The sequence below is a fragment of the Crotalus tigris genome, unplaced genomic scaffold, assembly GCF_016545835.1.
Source record: "Crotalus tigris isolate CLP2741 ecotype Arizona unplaced genomic scaffold, ASM1654583v1 scf7180000019100.1392032, whole genome shotgun sequence".
NCBI lineage: Eukaryota > Metazoa > Chordata > Lepidosauria > Squamata > Viperidae > Crotalus > Crotalus tigris.
Window position 1 is genome coordinate 1271102 of NW_024097375.1, and position 23640 is coordinate 1294741.

Consider the following 23640-nt stretch of genomic DNA (forward strand, 5'->3'; position numbering starts at 1 on the left):
CCTTTTTGTTGGATAAATAGATATCCAACTAAAAATATTAATCGTGTTGTGTCCTTTTTGTATATATCCTGTATGTGTACGTTCTGTATATGTAAGTAAGATTGTAGTGGTCAGTCACTTAAATATGAGCCAGCAGTGTGCTGCAGCTGCCAAAAAGGCCAACACAGTGCTAGGCTGCATTAACAGAGGGATAGAATCAAGATCACGCGAAGTATTAATACCACTTTACAATGCCTTGGTAAGGCCACACTTGGAATACTGCATCCAGTTTTGGTCACCATGATGTAAAAAAGATGTCAAGACTCTAGAAAGGGTACAGAGAAGAGCAACAAAGATGATTAGGGGACTGGAGACTAAAACATATAAAGAACGGTTGCTGGAATTGGGTATGTCTAGTTTAATGAAGAGAAGGATGAGGGGTGACATGATAGCAGTGTTCCAATATTTCAGGAGTTGCCACAAAGAAGAGGGAATCAAGCTATTCTCCAAAGCATTTGAAGGTAAGACAAGAAGCAACGGATGGAAACTAACCAGAGAGAAGCAACCTAGAACTAAGGAGAAACTTCCTGACAGTTAGAACAATTAATCAGTGGAACAATCTGCCTCCAGAAGCTGTGAATGGTCCAACACTGGAAGTTTTTAAGAAGAGACTGGACAGCCATTTGTCTGAAATGGTATAGGGTTTCTTGCTTGAGCAGGGGGTTGGACTAGATGACTTCAAGGTCCCTTCCAACTTTATTATTATTATATTATATCCAGTGACTTTGCTGAAAGGTAGAACAGGAAGATCTTCTGTGAAATCGTGTAAACCTTGAAGATATATAATCTCTTTCATTTAAAAAAAATAATTCTGAAGGGTATTTGAGTGTAATTTGGGACCAATTGTGCTTAGTTGAAGTTCATTTTGAAGATTTGGGTTTTATTTTCAGAGAATTAAGGAAACATTGAAAAGTCCCCTCAAGATACTTCTTACATCCCTGGTCTTGGATCTTGTTTGTGAAATTTTGGTCAAAAGGCTACTTATGTGCACAGGAGCTAGAGAAGTGGTAAAATGCACACAATGTTTGGGAAAAAAAAACCTTGCCTTTCAAAACTGGGATTGACAAACTCGAGTTATAAGTTAAAGCTAGTTTGTAAGAAATAATCACGAAAATATTGGAATGTGCAGAGATGGACAGACTAACTATGAGGCTGAAAGACAAAGAAGATACAGACTACTATAAAATTTGGAATTTATTTTATGCTTGGTTAGAGAAAAGAATGAAGGATTAGGAATTGAACATGTATTAGTTTAGCAGATTCCAGACAAGTTGTTGATGGAAAAATTAACATATGTTGATAGAAAAAATAATAATAAAAAAGATAGTTAAAAAAAAATAAAGCTAGTTCCTAAACTTGTTCAGAAACAGCGCACCCAGGAAAGAAGTGAACAGCCCTTTCTAGGGGCCTCCCATTTATTACTGACTCTCATTATTAGTTAATAGTTTTATTAGCCCTTGAGTACCTCTTTTAAACCATTCTAAGCAATTACGGTCAAGTGCTATGCTGTTGTTTGCTTATCTTGGGTTTTAAGATTGTTTGTATGTGTTTTTTCCTTGGGAAAACAAATGGGAATATAAATGTGCCAATACATTTTGGCAGCATATCTAAATTATTTAACTTGATACAAGAAATATATTTAGACCTTTAAATATTGGGATGAATTAGCATCATATAGGTCTTGGGAGTTGTTTTGCTGAATGCTCTACGTTACATAACAAAGTAACTAGCTTGTGATACCAAAGTTAGGTCAAAGTCTACTTAATTTTAAGCTGACAAAAGTTTAATAGAAAAACATTAGTCTTCTCATTTCTGTCACCCTGTGGTGGTAGGAAGAATGGCATCAGTTTTACTTAGCATATTTAATTCAGACTAGATTATAGACACTGATTTCTAGCAGAAATTAATCATTTTCATGTTAAAAACAAATATTTGTTCATCTAATAATTTTCTATTAATAGATACCGTTGAATTTCTTCAATGTATTCTAAGTAGCTACAGTGTTCATTTTCAGACTTTTTTTTAAATCTTTTCAGGTCTCTGGATGGCAGACTCTGAAACGAAATGCTGTTTTAAGAGGTATGCTTAGAGAAAATAATATTTTTCTTCAGTATGTAAAGAGATTTTTTTTCCTGATTGAATTCTACAACCTGCTTTAAATAAATATAAAAGTATCTCAAAGATGTTCTGATTTTTTTTTTCTGAAAAAAACTCAAAAACGTTTTGAGATCTAGTTAGAACTTAAAAAGTGTTTCTCTTTGGGGAATGCTTATTTTTGATATGTATATGTGTATGTATGTATATATATATGAAACATTGCTGCAGTTTCACCAAATACAGCTGTAATATTTCTAACGTGAACATCCCATTCTTTCCAGGCCAGATATAAGCTGATTTTATATTGGCTTCAAGTGCTACAGCTTGATCGCTATGTTGAAACTAAAAAGAAATAATTTCACTGATTTAATCATAATATTTGATGTGTGAAAGTGTTTCAGTCAAACTCCTAAAACCTATTTAAATGTAAATCACAGAAGAATGTTTGAATTTTCCCATATCACTTTTCCTGCTAATAGGAATTAGGGAATTCCTGTTAGTGGCAAATGCTCTTTTATGCTAATGACTTGACACGTCGCACAAAGTTTAGCAAGCAAGCTTTTTAGCAGTTACACTAATAATCGGAGGAACAATATTCAAAATAATGTAATCATTAACAAGAAATACTTGATAAATCTAGGGGGAAATTGAAATACTTAACAAGTCTATGGGGAAATTGCTTCATTTCCCCATCCAGATCAAGTGAAAAGTGCAGCTGCCTTCAGCTGAATGCAGACAGACCTCTGATAGGAACCTTCTGCAGAAACTGAAAAGGAAGTTCATCAAGCTACCAGTCGTACAGAGTGACTCATAAAGCAGTGGGGTATACAACCAACTCTGTGGGTGGGCATTCAGCTTGCAGAACCTTTCAAAATAAATGTATGTTCTTTCTTGTGGCTATAATTTGGGAATTAGTGAACCAACATATGATCTATCAGCTTTTAAAAATAGTATTTTGATAACAGCATTTACCCAAATGTGCAAGCCACAGATTTGTAAAATAATTGCTGCTGTCTCATTTTCATACGAGCATCATGTAAAATTTCAATCTTTACACGATTGGCGAAAAATGGAAAAGTACAGCAGAGCAGAGGTCTCCAACCTTTCTGGGAAGGAGAACAGCTTCAAAATTGCTCGGGCTAGTGGCGCATGTGAAAACAAGCTGCAGACACCCGTCCCATGCTAGCATTCCCGTTTGCACCCATGCACATGCGCAAACAGCACCCTGGGCGCTAGCGCAAGTGGGGGGGGGGAAATGTGCGTCCATGCATGTATGCACTGGCCAGCAATTTCTGTGGCCTACTGACCAAGAGCCCATGGCCTGATCCCGAGCCGTGGACCATAGGTTGGGGACCCCTGCAGTAGAGTCTTCCCCATGATTTAGAAATAAAAGAGGGAAGTTACTAGAATTTTATCCAGAAGCATGCAAATCAATAAAATATTGTAGGCATATGTTGTTTTTTAAATAACTTGTTTGGCTCAGTTGAGAAATTAGGCCAAATGAAGGTTTTAAAAATATATACTGTGTAAAAGGCAAAACTAAGGAAATAGTGAAAATGGTTGTGTTGACCGACGGCTAACTTTCCCTGAAAGTGAGCAGTGCAATTTTATACTGTCTTGTTTTTGGAACAACAACAACAGCAACAATTCCTGATAAATAAGCTGAAAAATAACTAAAAACTTCCCATTGTAAGGAAGAAAGAGTATCTCAGGACCAAACCAGGTACAACTGTGGGAGAGCTAAAGTTCAGTTTTCTTCTCCCCCTCCCCCCCCCGCTTCCATGCATGGTCTTGAATCCTGTATCTACAGTTTGATCAGGATAGGGTGTGACTGCTATTTGAAATGGGTATATAGCACCTATAATAGCAAGACAGTAGGTCTCTCAATTTAAGTCATGGGAACATGCATGGTGTTGTGATCACGTTCTGCTGCTCTGTTTCCTGTTGGCATTTGATTGACAGAATTCTGTTTCAATAGCTCTTTGGTATGAGCCAACTTAGTCTGCTTTGTGCACTTGTGTCATTACCGTTAATAACTTCATATAAAATATAAGTCCATACACTTGCATGCTTGTTTACAGTTTCAGATATAATGAACTTTCAAATGCAGTATTTTCTTGGTGCCATTTTTCATGAAGAATCACTTCCCACCTGCTCAACAGAAGACACCATTTTTCAAAGAAACAGTATTGGAGAGGGTTTAGTTTTTAAGATACCAAACAATTCGGCAACAGACTAGCGTGGAGATTGGAAATTATAAATTCTCTGACAGTTGAATTATTAAATATTATAGTCCTGGTTGCAGCTTGATTCCATTACGGTTTCTAGTCCAAACTTAATTCATGCCTTGCTTCTCCTAAAACAACTGAATTTTCTGTTTTCATAGATTAGCTGGGATTAAGTTATATTCTTTGAGGATTAGGTTAACTTGTTCAGTTTTTATCTCTGGGCTTTGGATATCCCATATCTATGGTACACTGTTTACTTATTGCAGATTTTTGAAAATATTTTTCATTGTACTTTGGATTAAGTAGATGGCTTGCATTTTTGTTTACTCCCTTACACAATGGATAATTAATTTGTAACATTAGCTGGTGAGGAAATGATAATGGTTAAATCTTGTTATTTGGCTGATCCTGGAGAAAAGAAGATAGAAATAGAAGACGCTTTTTTGTTAGCTATTATATTTATATTTTATCAGATATATTAAAGATCCTATGATTATCACATCACAATTTTGGGCCCTGAGTTATGCAGAATTCCTTGAGAATTTTAACATAAAAATGTTTTGCTTGAGGAGTGCACAATTTTATTTAAAATAAATTAGCATTTTGAAGAAGAGAAGAAGGGGGAATGAAAAAGGAAAGTAAAGCACTTGAAAATTTTGCATTTTTCTACTCAAACTTGGTTCTTGATACTGTTAGCTAAATCTTTAAATATGCATTTGATAAAAAAGAAGGGATGATGTAAATATATGTAGCACTTCCCCCAAAGGGGTGCTAACAATCGGGCCCTTCTATCCTTTTCCCCACGTGACCAGCCCAGCTGGCCCAGGCACACCAACCCACGTGGGAAAGAGTTATGGGCTTTAATTAAAATAATCAAATTCAAAAGCAATTACAGGTAACAATAAGCACCAGTGCAATACACATCAGTGTTAACACAACAAGCCTGTTAAAATAGTGGCCCTTAAAATAAAATCAAATTAAGCAACAACTACAGATAATAGCAACAAGCATCAGTGCAGTAGATACACAACAATGACACAACAAACACATTAAAATGGTGGGCCTTAAGATAAAATCAGATTAAACAGCACAATAGTTTAAAATGTTAAACCTTACGGTGAGCAATGTTGCTCAAACTAAAAATGTCTCAGCGCCTCTCAGGTGGCTCAGCAACGGTCAGCATAATGGTCCGAGCCTCAGTTCAGTTAAAACACCCAAATAGGTCTCAAAGACTGGCCAAATGGCTCCTCGTCAATTCTATTGCCTCTGTAGTCCAGTGAGAGACCTATGGAGTCCACCCCTCCAGCCAGGGGCAATGGCCTAGGCCAGGGGTAGGCAACCTTGGCTCTTTTATGACTCGTGGACTTCAACTCCCAGAATTCTTGAGCCAGGAATTCTGGGAGTTGAAGTCCACGAGTCATAAAAGAGCCAAAGTTGCCTACCCCTGGCCTAGGAGCAACACCAAACCAAGGATGCGACTTATTTATTTATTTATTTATGAGACTTATATATCGCTTTAAGTGCAAGCACTCTCTAAGCGGTGTACACCAGTAAGCAATGTATATATATATTTACATTGCCCCCAACAATCTGGGTCCTCATTTTACCTACCTCGGAAGGATGGAAGGCTGAGTCAACCTTGAGCCGGTGAGATTTGAACCGCTGACCTGCTGAACACAGTCAGCTAAAGTGGCCTGCAGTACTGCACTCTAACTGCTGCGCCACCTCTTCTTATCTAGAATCCTACCTTGGGATAAGATTGTCACCCCTTTCATGGCAGCTAGGATACACTCTCCAGGCTGAGATATAGCAGTCGCTCTTCCTTGGGGTGACAATTTCTCTCTCATTCCAAAGGAGTCCAGCCTCCTTCTCCGTAGTAGTATTCCTCTTTTTGATCCCTCGGTCCTTTTAAAACTTTTTTTTTCTCTAATCGCCTTTTGTGATGCTACCCCTCCCTTTCTCTCTCTGAGCTGCTGGAATCTGTGGCTTCCTCTCTCTCCCGCATTCTGATTTAACTCCCTCTGTTGGGGAATAAATTTCCCAAAAATCTCCTCCAGGATCCCTCCCTGTCCCAATTCTTGGGGTGAGGCTCCAACCAGCCAGTCAATTAGAAAGATAAGGATGGGGAGAACAGCTGCAAGTCTTTGTAGTGACTTATAAAATGAAAGAAGGGGGAAAAAAAATCTGCTAATTGAGCCGGCTACATATAATATGAAAAACATATAATAAACATATTGACTGTCTTAATTTCAATCAAATTATAAGGCTAAGTTACAACAATTGACAACTTTTCAGCCAAAATGTCTCAGCAATTTTTATTGAAAGCATCTTAGTTTGGTGACACCTGCCGTGCATAAATTCATTGCAGCAGATGGTGAAAATGCTTCCCTCCTGTCTTTATTATTTAGTACTCTATTTCGTTTCCTCTGGTGCGGTTTTTCCCAGTGAGAAAATAAAAGCAGATGTTTTTATGTTATATCTGATCGATGTGAAGGTTTTTCAAAAACATTTATATAGGAATTTCTAAATTACCTTTTCATGCAGAAGGGGTCCCAAGGTAACTAGCAACTTCAAATTTTAAAGCTATTTATAGATTTTAAAACAACAGGGAAATCGCAAGTCGGAAAGGAGATAGTTAAAATCATACGGAACAGTCTACTTAAAACTAAAGACGCAAAAAGTTCTGTAGTTAGTGTGCAGCCATCTGTCATTTATTTTTTAATTGACTATCAGTGAAGACTTTCCCAAATAATGTGGGAAAACTGAAAAAAACAAATACAAAAGTTTTTCCATGGCTTTCCTTGAAATTTTATACGCTACATATAGACAGTGCTTTTTTTCTAAAAAAAAAAAAAAGGTGTTGGAACTCACACACATCATACAACCCGCCTTGCCTACCCTACGAGGTTCCATCCCCAAAAGGTACCGGAACTCCGTTCTGGGCGTTCTGTGAGAAAAAAAGCCCTGCATATAGACATACAGTAATTTCTTTTTCAGAAACCAAGTTCTATTGAAATATTTTCTAAAAGCGAAGGAGCTATGCTTTATAACGTTCAAATATAATTCAGTGCTTATTTTGCACTTGTTTTCCAATTTGTGAAAACTACTTTATGATGCATATTTATCTATAGTTTAAAAGTGGGTAGGGGACTCCTAAATATATTTAAGCAGGCAACACTACTTTATTTTTCTAAAATGCTGTACATTTATCTTATATGTATATTCTTTTAAAAATTAATTATCTGAAAAGATATGTTGGCTAGACTTTGCTTTTTCTTATAATTACTAATATGTTTTAGAAAACTATAGTTTTTTTTAAGAGCTAAGCATTTTCCGGAATATAGATTACAGATAAAACAGATATATTCCCCTTACTTACTGTTCCTGAAAAGTAGGCTGATTAAAGTTTATACTATGAAATGCCATAAATTTTGCAATGCAAAGCCCAGAACAACAGTTTCTGCAGTCGTTAGCTTTATGATTATGCACTATTCTTAAACCAGGCTTATTTTTTTTTAAAAAATAAGGTTGTTTGGAGAAGAAAGCTGTTAGATTGTTTTCATCCCCCCCCCCCCCCGCATTCAAGGCTCATTATGAGGGTCAGATATTTTAAAAGCAGTAGACATACCTCAAATACCTGCCTCATTTTCTTACAGACACCAAAGATGCTGACAAGAAAAATTAAACTTTGGGACATCAATGCCCATATAACTTGCCGCCTTTGCAATGGTTATCTTATTGATGCTACCACTGTAACGGAATGCTTGCATACCTGTGAGTATGATAATTACTGTGTATTGTGAATTTAGATTTACTTCGATGTAAACATAATTATTTAGCTTTGATTTTTATTTGAATGGCTAATGTTTGTTAAGTTACCTCTTAATTTCAAATTGTTTATTCAGAAGTGAATCTTTTTTTTTAATTGCATTCCTGTGCTATTATTAAGAAATTCAGAGAGCTCTGAATTACACTAGTTGGCAGGATTAGATTTCCTTCCTTCCTTCCTTCCTTCCTTCCTTCCTTCCTTCCTTCCTTCCTTCCTTCCTTCCTTCCTTCCTTCCTTCCTTCCTTCCTTCCTTCCTTCCTTCCTTCCGAATAGCTTCCTCTCTCAAGTAAATTGTTTGTGCTTTTTCATGGAGTAAGAGCCTGCCTACTTCCGTATGAAATCTTCATTATTTTAAAAATTCCCACCCTTGCTTTGCCTAAAAAAGTGTCCACTCTCAGCCCTGTTCTGGTTTACCCTACTATAAATTTAGTGAACCAACCAGGTTGAAGAGGTTGTATTCTACCATATTATGGGGCAACCAATGTGAGCCAATTGTGCAGTTCTGTGAATACCTGAAAAGGTCTTCTCTGAATTAATTCCATAATATTGGGATGTTGTATAATTCCCTGAGAGGCAAGTGAATGAAAGCTGATTATGTAAGAAATGGGGACGAATAGTTCTGCTCTTGCAAAAGAAACTTAGGCACCGTATTATCTTTCTAGAGATAAGAACGTATCAGTAAAAATCCTCTGCTCTGAACTGTTAAGACCTCTTACTTATTCATCTAGGAGAGGATGTAAATATGGGGCATCATATATTTTCTGAACTTTTTTTACTTAATGTTCTGAACTTTTTTTTACTTAAAACAGTAGGTAATGAATCTTTCGGGTACATACCTACGAATGCTGAAATGGGAGCTTTTATTAAAGAGTGTGATGTAAAAATTGTGATGCTGTTTTATTGCAGGTCATATTACGTTTCTAACTGCTGCTGAGAAGGCATCATGTGTTTCCTTTCTCCCCTTTGAACTGAATGTGCAGATCTGTAGCTAATACAATGAAGAGAATTTTGCTGATAGTGCATGAAAAGAGATTAGAAATAACAGATAAATTGATTTAGTTAAAACAATGTTTGCCAGATTATATAAGTATTGGTATACTTATATAATTGGTAGACCCAGTTATGGCTTTGTTTAACAAGATGACAGATCTAATTTGGGTGCTAGGGTGTCTTACAAGACTGACAGGTCACAGGGTAGCTAATGAGAATTATGTAATGTGTAATTATGGTCAAAAAGCTGAGAGGCTTACAGTAAACTTCTTTAGCTCAGGTGGCTGCACTGCATTTAATCACCTACTATTCCTAAGTTCAAACCTTTCTTTACTTTTTCTAGTTTTTACTTTCCGTACTGGGGGCTTTATGAATATGGTGGCATATTAAAGACCCTCCTTTTCTATAAACCAAAAGAATGGATCAAATAAAATGAATCTCATCTTCCTAGACTTTATTGCAATTATTCAATGCTTCTAAAACCAAAAACTTTCTTCCAATGGCTTCTCTTCTGCCTCCTCGAGTGCACAACTAATTATTTAGAAAATTTATACGGCAGCCCAACTCGTTCATGGTGACTTCCAGATGACATACAGAAATAAAATCCCAATTAAAAAAACCCCAATGAATCCCTCCCCCCCTCCCCGGCAACAACTATCAACCCAACCACTTAATGGGCTCCATATCACCCTGGGGTTCCCCATGTGTGCTGGCAAAACCATGTCTTCAGGGCCTTTTGAAGGAGTGTTAAGGTGGGAGCCAGTCTTACTTCTGCAGGGATGATATTCCACAGGAGAAGCAACTGCAATGGAGAAGGGCCTCCTAGATGGGCCTTCTGAGGAGAGGGGAGCCAGAACATATCCTGCCTCCCGTCTCTGGTGGATTGGGTAGGTGTAACTGGGAAAAGATGGTCTTTCAAATAACCTGGCCCCCTATTGGGCTTTAAAGATGATAATCAGCATCTTGAATTGGACCTGGAAGCAAATCATCAGCCAATCTAGCTCCTGCAGGAGAGATGACACGTGTGCAAATCTAGAATAAATAATGTGGGTCAATACATTTTGAACCAGTTGAATTCAACATGTAACAGACAATAGCAAATGTTGCCTTTCTCGTGAAAAGGATGAAACAATTGACCATTTGATCAGTATCTGTAGCAAAATGTCACAAACTGTTTACAAGCAAGTTCATGATCAAGTTGCCAAAATTATACATTGGAAATTTTACCAGAGGTTTGGATTTGAATGTAGTAAAAACTACTGGAATCATCCAGTTAGGAAAATGAGCAGGTTAAGATCTTACGGGATGCTAAGATCCAAACAGGCAGGTATTTTGTTCATAACATGCGTTATATGATAGTTATTGAATAGAAGACAATCTGGTTCATTGATACCAGGTAATGCTAGGATTGAGGAAAAACAACTGGAAAAAATTACAAAATACCGAGACTTGCAGATTTAAGTTGAATGTTTATGGAAAAAGAAATCATTTCTTATATCAATTGAGATTGGAGCTCTCAAAGCAATACCTGGACAACTTCCTTGATATCTGAAAATATTGAATTTATTGAACTTGAACACCATATTTTAACAAAAAAAGCCTCTGCTTGGAACTGCATACATTCTTAGATGCTGTCTTAATAATTCTTAGGTCCTTGGTTAGGATTTGAATTCTTAACTTTCTCCCGATCTTAGACTAAACTAAACTAAATGTAGATTACCCGCATATAATAATGATAATAATGCTTTATATATTTGTTTGATTCCGGGTGATGTATAACATACATCACCCGGAATCAAACAAATATATAAAGCATTATATATTCAATAACTATCATATAAGGCATGTTATGAACAAAATATATACGTACATCAATATGGAAGCTATAATTAGAACGCAGCCAAATCAATTAGGACCTATGAAAAGAACTAGGAGCGTATGCAAAGGACGGCTCACCTATAAAGATACTCTCCAATAGAGCAGCATTAACCCTGACGATGTCAGAAGTCTCTGATGAAAGCTTGGTGATTGGTGATGGTATTAAACTTTTTCAGTTTATTATATTTCTGGTGCTCACGTTTTTATTGGTTATGAATTCACCCAAGAATCACACTTTTATTTTCACTACTATTATTGATACATGCATGCATACATACTCTCTGAGCTTGCTTTTTTTTTTTTCTTGCTAACATTTCATTACCCAAACTAGGTAACATCATCAGTGCTAACACTAGCACTGATGATGTTACCTAGTTTGGATAATGAAACATCTGCAAGAAAAAAAGCAAGCTCAGACAGCACCAAGGAGCCCTCATTTCAACCCTGAACTACAGATATTCTCCTTTATTGGTAATACATACATACATATGAATGAGCACCACACTATGCTTTGGATGCTTCTGGATTGAAAGGATTGGCCAGCTATAAACTGTTGTTCAGGGGATGACCAAATGTGTTAACAGCACACATTTTTCGGGGAAGCTCCAAAGGAGTAGGACTATGAAGTAGGAATAGGAAAAGGCTCCCTCACATGGCTGTGGCCCCAGGCTTGGACACAAAATCAGATCTTCAAGGTCTTCTGGAAGGCTAGTATATAAATGTGTAGATTTACCCACTTTTTTTTCCAAGTTTTCCTCTAAAGGGAATGTTTTTTTCCTCTGTTCTGTAAACACTACCACAAGTTTGCTCATTTATATCCTACAGTGTGTATCTTCATATATGAAAAGTAGATGGCACTGTTTAACTGCAGCTTTTAGTCTTTGGTATTGTCGCTTTTCAAGAGGTTACAGCGAAATGTTAATTGAATTATTACTGAGGAAGTTTCACTTTGCAACAGCCATCTCTAGCTTCAGAATAAGCTTGGTTGCAAGTATACTGATAGTTAACAACCACTTATGCCATGCTGTTGCATATATTTCAGGGTTTATTTTTAAGTAAGACTAAAGATCTTTCACTATAAATACTAAATAATACTGCTTTTTCTTAACAAAAAGTCTGCTTCAGAGTACAGTAACTATTTATTCTGTGTTGAAATGACCCTGCAATGTTTAAATTGATTACAATCTTACGTATCTCCAATAACAAGAACAAAGACATAGATTTTATATCCGAAACCTTTATATTGCATTTTTCAGATGCAAATTTGGGGTACACTAAATTTATACAGAAAGGAAAAATACTCCCTATAAAATGTTCATTAGACTACAAGCACTTTTTTTAAAGCAGGTTCTGTGTTCGTTAAAACTGGGCTGTGAATGCAACTGCTTTTTCTGCATTCACAACTATGAAATAGTGACATTGTTTAACTTTGCTTCCTGAAGTTATACAAGTTGAATTACGTCTGGAGTTTAAAATGTTATTCGCAGATAAACAAAAATGTTTTCTTGTAATCATTTTAACTGATACATTTTTTTTTTTTTTGGGTAAAACAGTTTGCAGGAGTTGCTTGGTAAAATATTTGGAAGAAAATAATACCTGTCCCACATGCAGGATAGTAATACACCAGAGTCACCCTCTCCAGTATATTGGGTACGTATGGGGTTAAAAAAAAATACATGCAGAAATCTGTTGGATGTACCTTTTTTGAACCATGAATTGGGAAAAGGGTGTGCTGTGCCCATGAGTGGATTTTGTCCATTGTGTTTCAGCAGAATGGAAATGGAAATGGTATAGGAACTCCCCCCCCACCTTTTTTTTCTTTCTTTCTTTAGTTTCCCTTTCATTTGTGCCCAAAGGAAGAGGATATTTTTCAGTTATCCTAGTGGTGTAAATATATAAAGGTTTCTTATAGGTATTTGTAGTAGCCATTTTAATTTCTAATTTTTTGTCTTGTCAGTCATGACAGAACAATGCAAGATATTGTTTACAAGCTTGTTCCAGGTCTTCAAGAAGGTAAGTCAACAGTAAACTGTTCGAAAGACATTTATATATATGAATAAATCCCCTCCGTAAGATGTTTGGGAGACACGGTTCAAACTGTCAAATGGTTACAGGAAGTGGTGCCATTTACCGTTGCTTTGCTTTTCCTCGCTTGCTTTGGCAAAGCAAGGATGGCCACATATTACAAGGGAGCCCACAGCAAAAGTTTTATTTTTTAAATGTGATGGCAGAATCCTCAAGATTGAAAAAAAAAATAATCACAGAAGCCTTTTCCAACCTGGATATCCACTAGGTATATTCCCACAGAATTCCCCAACCAGTATAGCTGGTATTGTTCTAAATTTCTTCATTCCTTGTCCCCATAGAGTCATAGTATCATATCATGGTTTACAAGAAATGAAGAGGAATAAAAAGGCAGCTATGCTCAACATTAATCAGTAAAAGGTTAAAGTATCTTCAGTAAATGGTTGTATCCCCACTTTAGTCATATAACTCAAAAAGATCCTTTTTGAGTCATATAATTCAAATAACATTTTAGTCATATGACTTAAAAAGGTCCTTTTCTAAAAAGTAGTAGAAGCAATTGCCAGAAACAGGTTTTAAAATTTTAACATTCCTGCCACTTCCCAGGGCATTTTTTAACTCTGAAGGAATATTGGCATCTCCCAAAGTTCTTCATACTTATAAACATAAAATGAATACAGAGGTAATTTGATAGTATAGAAGCAATTACGGTGTCCAGTTTTACATTTACTTATTATATTTTGTATCTATGATAGATGGACTATAAATACCATAACTAGGTTTTTTTTTTACTGAAAATTATAAAATAACAGTTGGGGATCATATTGTTGATAATTCCAATGTTACTTTGAGAGAAGACTAATGTAAGAAGTTAACTCCCAGTTGCTAGACTCTCTTCCCCAAAGTGTGGTTGGAGAATACACTTCTCTGATGTATGTAAATAGGAGGGGAAAATTCAAAAAGATGAATGCATAAGTCAATGTTATAAAACAAAAATTAGCTTGTTTTCTGGATTCTAATTTTTGCCAAATGTTACTGTACAAGTAGACAAGTGAGAGAACAGTATTGGGTAACACTTGAAAAGTAGTATTGCATTGTATGGGATGTTCTTAAAATCCTGAGATTTGTCCAGCTGTGTTATGAGTTGGCCACAAAAAAAGCATTTGAACGTTAGAGGGGGCTCTTGTTACATGTTCTAAACAAGGGAGAGGAATACATTGTTTGTTACATAGTTGATGAAGTCCATGTTTTTAGCTAAAGACACTATTTTAAAATGTTAAATAGCGGAAATGAAGAAGCAGAGGGAATTCTACCACAAATTGGGCATGGAAGTACCAGGTGACATCAAAGGGGAGACGTGCTCAGCCAAGCAGCATTTAGATTCTCACCGTAATGGTAAATAGAAATGCATGTGCTTGTTCTTTTCAGGATAATTACTGTGTTTGCCAAAGGAAATGGTTTGCTCTTTTGTTTAACTAGATTAGTTTCATATAGTACATTTATCACAACCTTGCTAAAGAAATATAAACTGTCAATTTCTTGCATAAATTAGTGCTTTGCTGTGAGTACTTGACTGAAAAGCTGAAAATTCACTAATTTTCTGATCGATGTATTTGCAACAAGATCTTCACAGCTGGATTTCTCTCCAAGATTTGGAATGGACCATTTAGTCCCAGAATTGTTGAACTGGCCCCATTATTTGTGCATATATAGCCTCTCTGTTTAGACTTATGGGTACCCATAAATGGTGGCTATCCTGTATCAGTTTGACCAAAGCATAGCACTCTTCCAAAATTCCATTTACTCCCACTAGAACGAAAAAGTTGAGAACTTCTGTTGTAGGACAGGGTTTAGCAACCATTTTTCATTTGCAGAAACCATTTCGCGATTTCACTCATCGTTATGAGCACTAAGAAATAGATAAACAATTGTATAAATGTAAACATTAAATTCCAAAATCTCATGCAGGAAGACGGCTCTTGCAAGATTTGCTAGTCTGCAAAGTTCTCTGTGTGGGACAAAGTAGTTTCGTTAAGAAATCACTCATGTAGATATTTATTTATTTTATTTATTTTATGAGACTTATATACCGCTTTAAGTGCAAGCACTCTCTAAGCGGTGTACACCAGTAAGCAATGTATATATATATTTACATTGCCCCCAACCATCTGGGGCCTCATTTTACCTACCTCGGAAGGATGGAAGGCTGAGTCAACCTTGAGCCGGTGAGATTTGAACAGCTGACCTGCTGAACACAGTCAGCTAAAGTAGCCTGCAGTACTGCACTCTAACTGCTACGCCACCTCGGCCGCCTTGTTTTTTTTTTTTTTTTGTAGCTTTGTGCAAGGTTAAAGGAGTAAAATGCTTCTTAAATTGCTAGAATAAATAATAAAATAAAAGTAAAAAATAACAACAAAATAAAGAAGGTCTTAAATTTTCCATCCCATTTACTCTGGGATTGAGGAAAGGGCTAGAAATGGAGTGTTGAGACTTTTGGCCAGTAGGTTGCCCTCTGCTGATCTAGGACATTAATCCTACTTTAAAGTCTTCACAGTCCTCTGCAAACTGGTTGTTATTGTCAATTAAACAGTTCCAAAGTAAGAAACTTGATGATCAAATAATCAACTCCTGTGAGCTTGCTGCATTTAATAACATTCCAAAAATGCTTGCCTTTTTATGTGCTAAGGCAGTTAGGTAAGTCTTATGGCAGCAGCTTCTTTTGAGGGCAGTTCCTAGGAAAGATCATGCTGCTAATTCTGTGGCAGATACAATAGTAAATGCTAGACTTGGCTGTGCTGGGAGACTGTTTATTGCCGCACCAGTGACAGAATTGTATTCATAACAGAGCATCGCATCACTACGGAAGATTCTGCCACTCTACAAGGATAAGGCACCCAGATTTGTTGGATGTGAGATATAAAAAATATATGAGATATATAAAAGTGGCAGAGGGCCACTTTGTCTCAAATACTATGTGGTCATTTTGTCTCTACAAGCATTATTTTAGGAAAGTGTGAGGTACAGATGGCTTGCTGGCTGTAGAACTCTTTATTTTTACTTTGTTATAAATTGATTGAGCTTCTTCAGCTACAATTGAGTGACAGGGTCGGACTTCAAAACAGTTGTGTTGGATTTTTTGTGTTTTAACGTTGAGCAGCACAAAGTTATATATGTGAGATAGTAAGCTATATAAATTGAATGGATAGACAGACAGGCAGACAGACTAACTAACTGACAGTAGTTTTCTCAATGCTAAAATAGATCTGTTGGTCCCGCAGAAGTCAAATCTCTTCAAATCTCAAATTTCTGTAGTACTGGCATTGTATTTTGATAAGTTGTGCTGCAATAGTATTTAGCAAATTCTATCCTAAAATAGATTGTAAATATATTTTAGGATAGAATTTACTAAGTGCTATTGCAGCACAACTTATCAAAATACAATGCCAGTACTACAGAAATTTGAGATTTGAAGAGATTTGACTTCTGCGGGACCAACAGACTTCATTCTGAAAAAAGTTGTTGAACTTGATGTAATTTTGTTTCATGTAAATGTTTGTATCTTTGGAGTCTTCCAGTTCATAACAGATCCTCTATGCTTTTGTCATAAGGGGAAACTAAAGCAGATGAGAGCACAAACAAAGAAACATCAGAAGAGAAGCAGGAAGAAGATAATGATTATCACAGAAGTGATGAACAGGTATTGTTGAAATATAATTCTTTGAACTCAGCAGAACTAGCAGCTGTTCCTGTTTTTGGTGATTTAAGACAGCATTTCTCAGTGAGGGAATTTCCAGATGTGTAGTGTTAACTCCTAGAATTCTCAATATGCTGTCTGGATAATTCTGAGAGCTGAACTCCACACCTTTGGCAGGATAAGTGAGGTGGGGGGAGAAGAGCAGGAGGAACCTGACAACTACCCCCTGGGTGCTCGCACACACACCAGGGGAATAACAATGACTGGGGGCAGGGGAGCAACCTTGGAAGCTACGGATGCATTGACAAGCACGGGCCATTTAAGAACAGCACGGCCGGTACTAATGAGTGGACCAATGACCTGTTCAAGGGTTAGAGCGCAGAGGCGGTCAGTTATATAAACTAACTCCCGGATCCGGCGTTTTTTACACTCTGACGATGTCAGTAGTTTGGCTGACGAAAGCTTAGTACTTTTTGTAGATTAAACAGCTTAGTACACTATTCTCTATTGTGTCCTGAAGCTTTTCCAGATTGGAGGACTTTCCCACCATAGAAAACCAATTCTTCATAGCAACCAATGCTAGATAGGCTTCCTTCTGAATTTAAGCGGATCAACCACTGACCTGTGGTTTCTGCTTGTTAAGTAATATGAGCATTGCATGGTTTAGAGTCCTCATTTCTCTGCTTCTGCTGCTATGAAATGAGAACTTAAAGTGTAACCAGTATTGGATCTTTCTTTAAAGGTAAGCATCTGCTTGGAATGCAACAGTAGCAAATTGCGTGGATTGAAGAGGAAGTGGATTCGTTGCTCAGCACAAGCTACAGTCTTGCATCTAAAGAAGTTCATTGCCAAAAAACTTAATCTTTCTTCATTTAATGAGGTAATCAATGCTGATAGAGTAAAACAAAAAAAAGAACGAAAAAAGTGTGGCTGATTTTTTTAAAAGAAATAATTGTGTAACTTTTTTTTTCTTAAAAAGTCATATTAAATCCTTAAGAGTTGGTTGCTTTTTCCTGAAACAGAATTGTTGTTTTAGTCACTTAATTGATGTATAGTAAATGAAGCAGTGCCTTAAAAGATATTAAGCTTTTAAAATACGATTCTGAAGCTTCCCGGTATTCCTTAGTTTGCACTTGAAGCATTAATGTAAATATATCTAGTGAGAAAATTTTGTGGGGAGACCTTTAGCGGAGAAGTGTTTAAAATTGACAGTGTACTCTGTTTCTGCAGAACAAGCAAGTGCCTTCAGCCCTTGATATGAATTCTGAAGGTCACATAATTTCCTTAAAAATAAAAAAAAGTTGCCAGTTTAAACTTTAGGATTTCAAATTACATATGTATTGTGGATGGATTATGAAAGAAATGATGTAAAATTTCAGTGCAAATAATTGAAGAATAATCTGTTACAACTAATGTCTGCTAAAATGCCATGCATTTATTTAAATAATATCTTGGAAAGCCAGCTGCCTAATAAAAGAACTAATAAAAGAGAATATTTGTAGCTCAGGGTTAATATGTGTGGTCTCTAAGACCATACCCAGCAACGCTGACAGGCAAACCACTAGAATATAAACTGATAGCAAACTGTCCTCTTTAGTAGCACTGATGATATTACCTAGTTTGGTAATGAAATGTCTGCTAGAAAACAAGCACACTCAAGAGTACCAAGGATCCCTCATGTCTAGGTTATTTCCTATATTTATTGCAAGGAAATTGAGTTTCACCCATTTTTCATTAGCATATAAGCACATTGGCTTTACATTTGGGGAAATGTCTTGTCTGATTCTTACTTGGCAATATACTAGGGCAGTGTTTCCCAAACTTGACAATTTTAAGGCATGAGGACTTCAACTCCCAGAATTCCACAGCCAGCAATTCCACAGTCCACATGCCTTACTCAAAAGCCCTGTGTACTAGGGCTTTTGAGTAAGATGCAGCCTGTTTGGTGTAGTGGTTTAAAGTGGTTAAAGAACCAGGCTAGAAATTGAGAGGCCATGAGTTCTAGTCCGTTGTTAGGCACAAAGCCAGCTGGGTGACCTTGGGCCAGTCACTCCTTTTAAGCCCTAAAAAGAAGGCAATGACAAGGTTTGCCAAGAAAATTCCAGGGACCTGTCCAGCCAGTTGCCAGGAGTCAACGCTGCCTTGAAAGCCCCAAAATGTTCTAAGACACGTTAATGAAGATCTGTTAATTAACATGCAGAGATTCTTCGTTTCTTTGGAAAATCAACTTGAAGTCAAGAAAATAGCTCTCAGTACAATGATTTTGAAAAAAATCGGATTCTATGAAAGGCAGAAAGATTTTGGCTGCTTCATAGCACAATTCAACCTGCATTTGATTTGCAAGAAACACACACACACACACACACACAGAGTTTAATATGACCTGTTGATAGATGTAAGGTTTCTTCCTCTTCCTGCTTTTTTCCATTGAAAATGTTCACTCAGGCATATCTCAAAGTTTTCTTTTTTTTTTCCCACTTAGACTATGGTGGAACATGCTCACTTTGATCTATATCAGTATATTTTGGTCTTGGCAATTTTGAGATGTGTGGACTTGAACTCCCGGAATTAACCAACTAGTAATGGCAAGTTGAAGTCTACACAACTTAGCATTGCCAAAGTTGAGAAAGACTCATCTAAATGCTTGCATGTCTTGAAACAATTCCAGTTCATTAGAAATTTCACCTTTGGTTTCTCTAGTCTATTTCTGATAATTTGTTAATGTGTGGTGAGCATGTTCACAAATACGAGAAGGATTTGGGGTTGTATCCTTACTTAGAGAAGCAGTTCTACTTTAATAATTTGGAACAAATGGGCAGTAAAAATGGTTCAAAAGGATTTCTAGAATTTAATATCTAAATTATTCTCTTACTGCTCATTAATCTGATTCAGGGACAGTGTTTATTTCAGATAAAATAACTGCCTATTCATCCTGGACCACAGGGGTTTTTTTTTGTTTTTTTTTTTACTTTGTGAATTTAACAGACTTGAGAGAGTCAAGGCTGGTTTGGTAGCTCTTTGGAAGTGGGAATGAAGTTCTAGTCCCTGTTGGAAGAATCCTGAAAGAAAAGATTTTCCAATTATTGGGCAATATATGCTTTTTTTGGTGGTATCTGTCAAATGTTGATCAGAACCTTTGGAGTGTGAGGATTTTAAGTGTAAAATGTAGTATCAGCAACTGATGGAACAGAAGGAGAAAATAAATGTAAAACCATTTATGTGTCAAGTAGGACATCTGCTATGTTTTGAGAGCATACATAGGTTATAGCTGAAATAGTTATGTGAGGTTTTTGATTTTCATGAGATCAGACTCTGGCTTAAAAATTAAAAGCAGGCAAGAAATTTCACATCTGAAGGGACACTTATTTCTACCATTTTCTCTTTGTTATTGCTTGTAACTTGCCTATTTGGAAATAATCATTCCCTGGATAGCTAATTAAATTAGCCTCCATGTATCCTATATAGAATCCTATCAGGAACTCATTTTTCTTAACTACCAGTTTTAGAATTCATTTTCTCAGGCCTTCGTGTCCAGGTTTTTCAAACAATGATACTCAGAACTTGCACATGCTCACTTTGTTAATTTTCTCAGTCTGGATTTAGTTAATTTCTATAAGGCCAGAATATCTGGTCTTTTTTAGATTATGGAGCAGATGGTGATCCAGCAGAGTGAAGAGTGAAGTTTATGCCCTGAAATAACTCTGCATCTCCTGTAAGCTGAAATTTTATCTCCCACCCACCAGGCAAATTAAATGATAGAATATACATATTATTCAGCTTGCAGCTTGTTGGTTAGCTGAGTTTACAGTATTGGAAAAATCCAGAAACCTGAAGAGATTCTGGGAGGCCATATTTGAATTGTAGTATCCTACCATTTCATGCCATTAAAAACAAAAACCAAAAAAAACACCTCGTTTTAATTGCATCATTATTTGGATCCCCTAAATCGATCTCTTTAGTAAAAATATAAATCTTTTGTTTCTTTTATCAGCTGGATATATTATGCAATGAAGAAATTCTGGGCAAGGACCATACTCTCAAATTTGTAGTTGTTACAAGATGGAGATTTAAGGTATGGAGCACCGATAATTGAGTGATGCACTTAATATTTTCCATTTGAAACTCTAAACTTTTACTTTATCATTCATAAAGATATAACTGATGTCCTGATTCCTTGTGGCCCTTCTCTTTTCATGATCGCAGGTCAGAAATTATCTTACTGTTTTATTGTAGCTTGGGCAGGAAAATAAAGGGAGATGCTAGGCTTTGGGACATCTTTGTTTTGGGCCAGGATAGAGATAGTGTCTGCCAAAATCTTCAGACCAGAAATGTCCAGTTTCCCCACCAAGGGTTAGCCCCGCAGAACCTGCTGAGATATTGAGCCTGAGGGTTACTCTGTCTTCTGGGCCATCAGTTGTGGGCATTTAGTGTCCTAAATGAAGGTTAAGCTTAAAAACATGTTGGTTTGTTTATTAATGGTCTGCATCGGAGAGTTCCTCAAGCAATTATATTTATTTTTCAGAAAGCACCTCTACTGCTACATTACAGACCGAAAATGGACTTGCTGTAAGAACTGTTTTGTCCTTGTGGACGGTTTTTTGCAGAGACTATCATCAGGCACCTTCTTAGTGCATCATTACTCAATTCACTCGTGACATAGACCAGCAAAATCCATCCCTGAAAACAGTAGTACTTTCTCACTCCGCCATTCTGAATATTTCTCTAAGAGATGCATTAAACTCAACTTTCAGGACAGTAAAAAAAAAATATTTATACTATTTTCTACAAAAAAAAAAAAAAAAGGAAAGTGCAGTTTGAACGGACACTACCAGCATGATGTTTACAGACATTGAAAGCACTTCACAGTTCCCTCTGTGTAGCTCAGTTCTTGGTCATCATCTTGAAAGATGCAAAATAGGTTAAAATGTAGGGAAGGAGATAATTTTCAATTTGTTGTCACCAAGCAGCTCTTGGATTCTTTTGCAACTTAGCTTAAACATAGCCCTTCCTTCCTTCCTTCCTTCCTTCCTTCCTTCCTTCCTTCCTTCCTTCCTTCCTTCCTTCCTTCCTTCCTTCCTTCCTTCCTTCCTTCCTTCCCTCCCTCCCTCCCTCCCTCCCTCCCTCCCTCCCCTCACCAGGTATTCTGTCTCTTAAACCTCATGGGCATCTTATTGATCAGTAAGCCCTTCATAGTATTTAACATTGAAAAAAAAAAGATGCAATGCTTGGCAGTGACTTGCTATCATGATACAGTTCTGGATTCTGCTCCTTTGTTCCTCTGCTGATTCATTTGAGGGAGGTATTGGAATGAGTGATTTCCATTTTATTTCAGTTTTATCAGATCACACAAAAGGTTGAGCATTTCGGGGGAGGAAAAGATCCTTTTTCTGTAATGTGTGTGACTTACGTAGCTGGGGCGGAAACGGGGGGGGGGGATTTCCTGTTCTGAAAATGAAATAAGCCTTTAGCAGCCTTAACTACTTGAACTCCAGTATTGTTCTTTTGAACAACACACAATACCAATGCTGGAGCATGCATTCTATGACAAGCATGAGTTCACTCACCTTTCCTGCTGGATTCTAGCTTCTGTAAGAAGACCATTGTGTTTGCCTAATTCTTTACTTGAACTATCTTTATGTGTTCGGATTTAGTTGGCACTATGGTACGTTTGGGCCTTAACCTATAAATCTATTTATTTTTAAATCCAGCCCCCAAGGGATTGATTTCTCCCTCTAGACTATGTAAGTGCACTTTCTCTAAGTAGAGGTGGGAACGATGTGTGAAGATCAATGTTGCTTTCCCTTTAATATCTTAAGGTTGCTTTTTGTTTTTTTGTTTTTAAAAAAGGTTGCATTCAGTGGTGGTGTTGCAAGTATGGACCATGCAAAATATATGTTGTTCTTCATCTGGACAGGATATGTAAGACTCTTTCATCTGGGAGAACCACGTCGTTGATTTTAAATACTCCAGTGTGTTCAAAAATGCATGCGCATACTCCTTGTTGCATGTATATAGGCATGTTTTCTGTGTCTCTCTTCCATATGCACATACATATGAAGAGGCACAAGTATTCTTTGCATGAACACAAGTCTGCTTTTCCTCCGTTGGACACCAGTTTGGATGGGATATGACCAGAACAGGGTAGAAGTTGCTGCTGAGAAGGATTGCTGAGAGGGTATTTTTTTTTTTAAATTTCTCAAGCCTTTTCTCTTTGATGGAGAAGGTTGCCTTTACGCTGTCTTACTAGCTCTGTTCCTGCTGATTGAACAGGTCCTTGGACAGAAGCAGAGGATAGCCCAACGAGAGTGGGTTATAATGGCTGAGTTTCAGAGAGAGATCACTAGGAAGACGGAAACTTTCTCTATTCTTTGTGAAAGTCACTTCCATTTGGAGGTTTGTGTTCTGATGGTGATTATTCAGGATTGGTAGCAATTTGCTAGTGTTTGTTTCTTGTTCTTTGGAATATCCTTGCTCTGCAGGTGTGCCTCACAGGGAATCTTTCCTATAGGGAGCAAGCCTCAGCAGAGTATAAAAAAGATACATGACAGGGGTGTGAGTGAGTGGACAAACCTGAATAAGTACAGGGATGGGGCAGGAAACAATTGCAAATGAGTAAATGCAAATGTGAGGTAAGAAGGGTTCTTTTCATACCGTTCAGTGATTTTTAGACATCAATAATACATATTCAGTTAAGCTATTAGATCTCATTTTTCTAGAATGAATTGTCCTCACACCGTGGAAACCCCTTATAATTTCTGTTAGAAGGAGAAAAAAAACGCATTCCTTTCATAATGCTGATTATTTCCTGTATATCAGCTGAAGTTAAAAGGGTCACGTTTTTGTAAAATACCAACTAGCTT

General features: G+C 36.9%; 1 protein-coding gene across 5 annotated transcripts in view; it reads left to right on the forward strand.

Moving 5' to 3' along the window:
* PCGF3 (polycomb group ring finger 3) overlaps positions 1-21603 on the forward strand; it is a 58981-nt gene extending 37378 nt beyond the window's left edge. For 4 of the 5 annotated variants that reach the window (XM_039359695.1, XM_039359690.1, XM_039359693.1 and 1 more), the window contains exons 2-10: positions 2076-2118; positions 8021-8138; positions 12615-12711; positions 13019-13074; positions 14371-14481; positions 16695-16783; positions 17523-17660; positions 20772-20852; positions 21303-21603. In XM_039359695.1, coding sequence (XP_039215629.1) covers positions 8030-8138; positions 12615-12711; positions 13019-13074; positions 14371-14481; positions 16695-16783; positions 17523-17660; positions 20772-20852; positions 21303-21350 — 729 coding nt within the window. In that variant the 5' untranslated portion in view covers positions 2076-2118; positions 8021-8029 and the 3' untranslated portion in view covers positions 21351-21603. Of the gene's footprint in view, positions 1-453; positions 501-2075; positions 2119-8020; positions 8139-12614; positions 12712-13018; positions 13075-14370; positions 14482-16694; positions 16784-17522; positions 17661-20771; positions 20853-21302 lie in introns of those variants that run through there. The other variant, XM_039359692.1, reaches the window with a different exon arrangement.
* The last annotated feature ends 2037 nt before the right edge of the window (positions 21604-23640 follow it).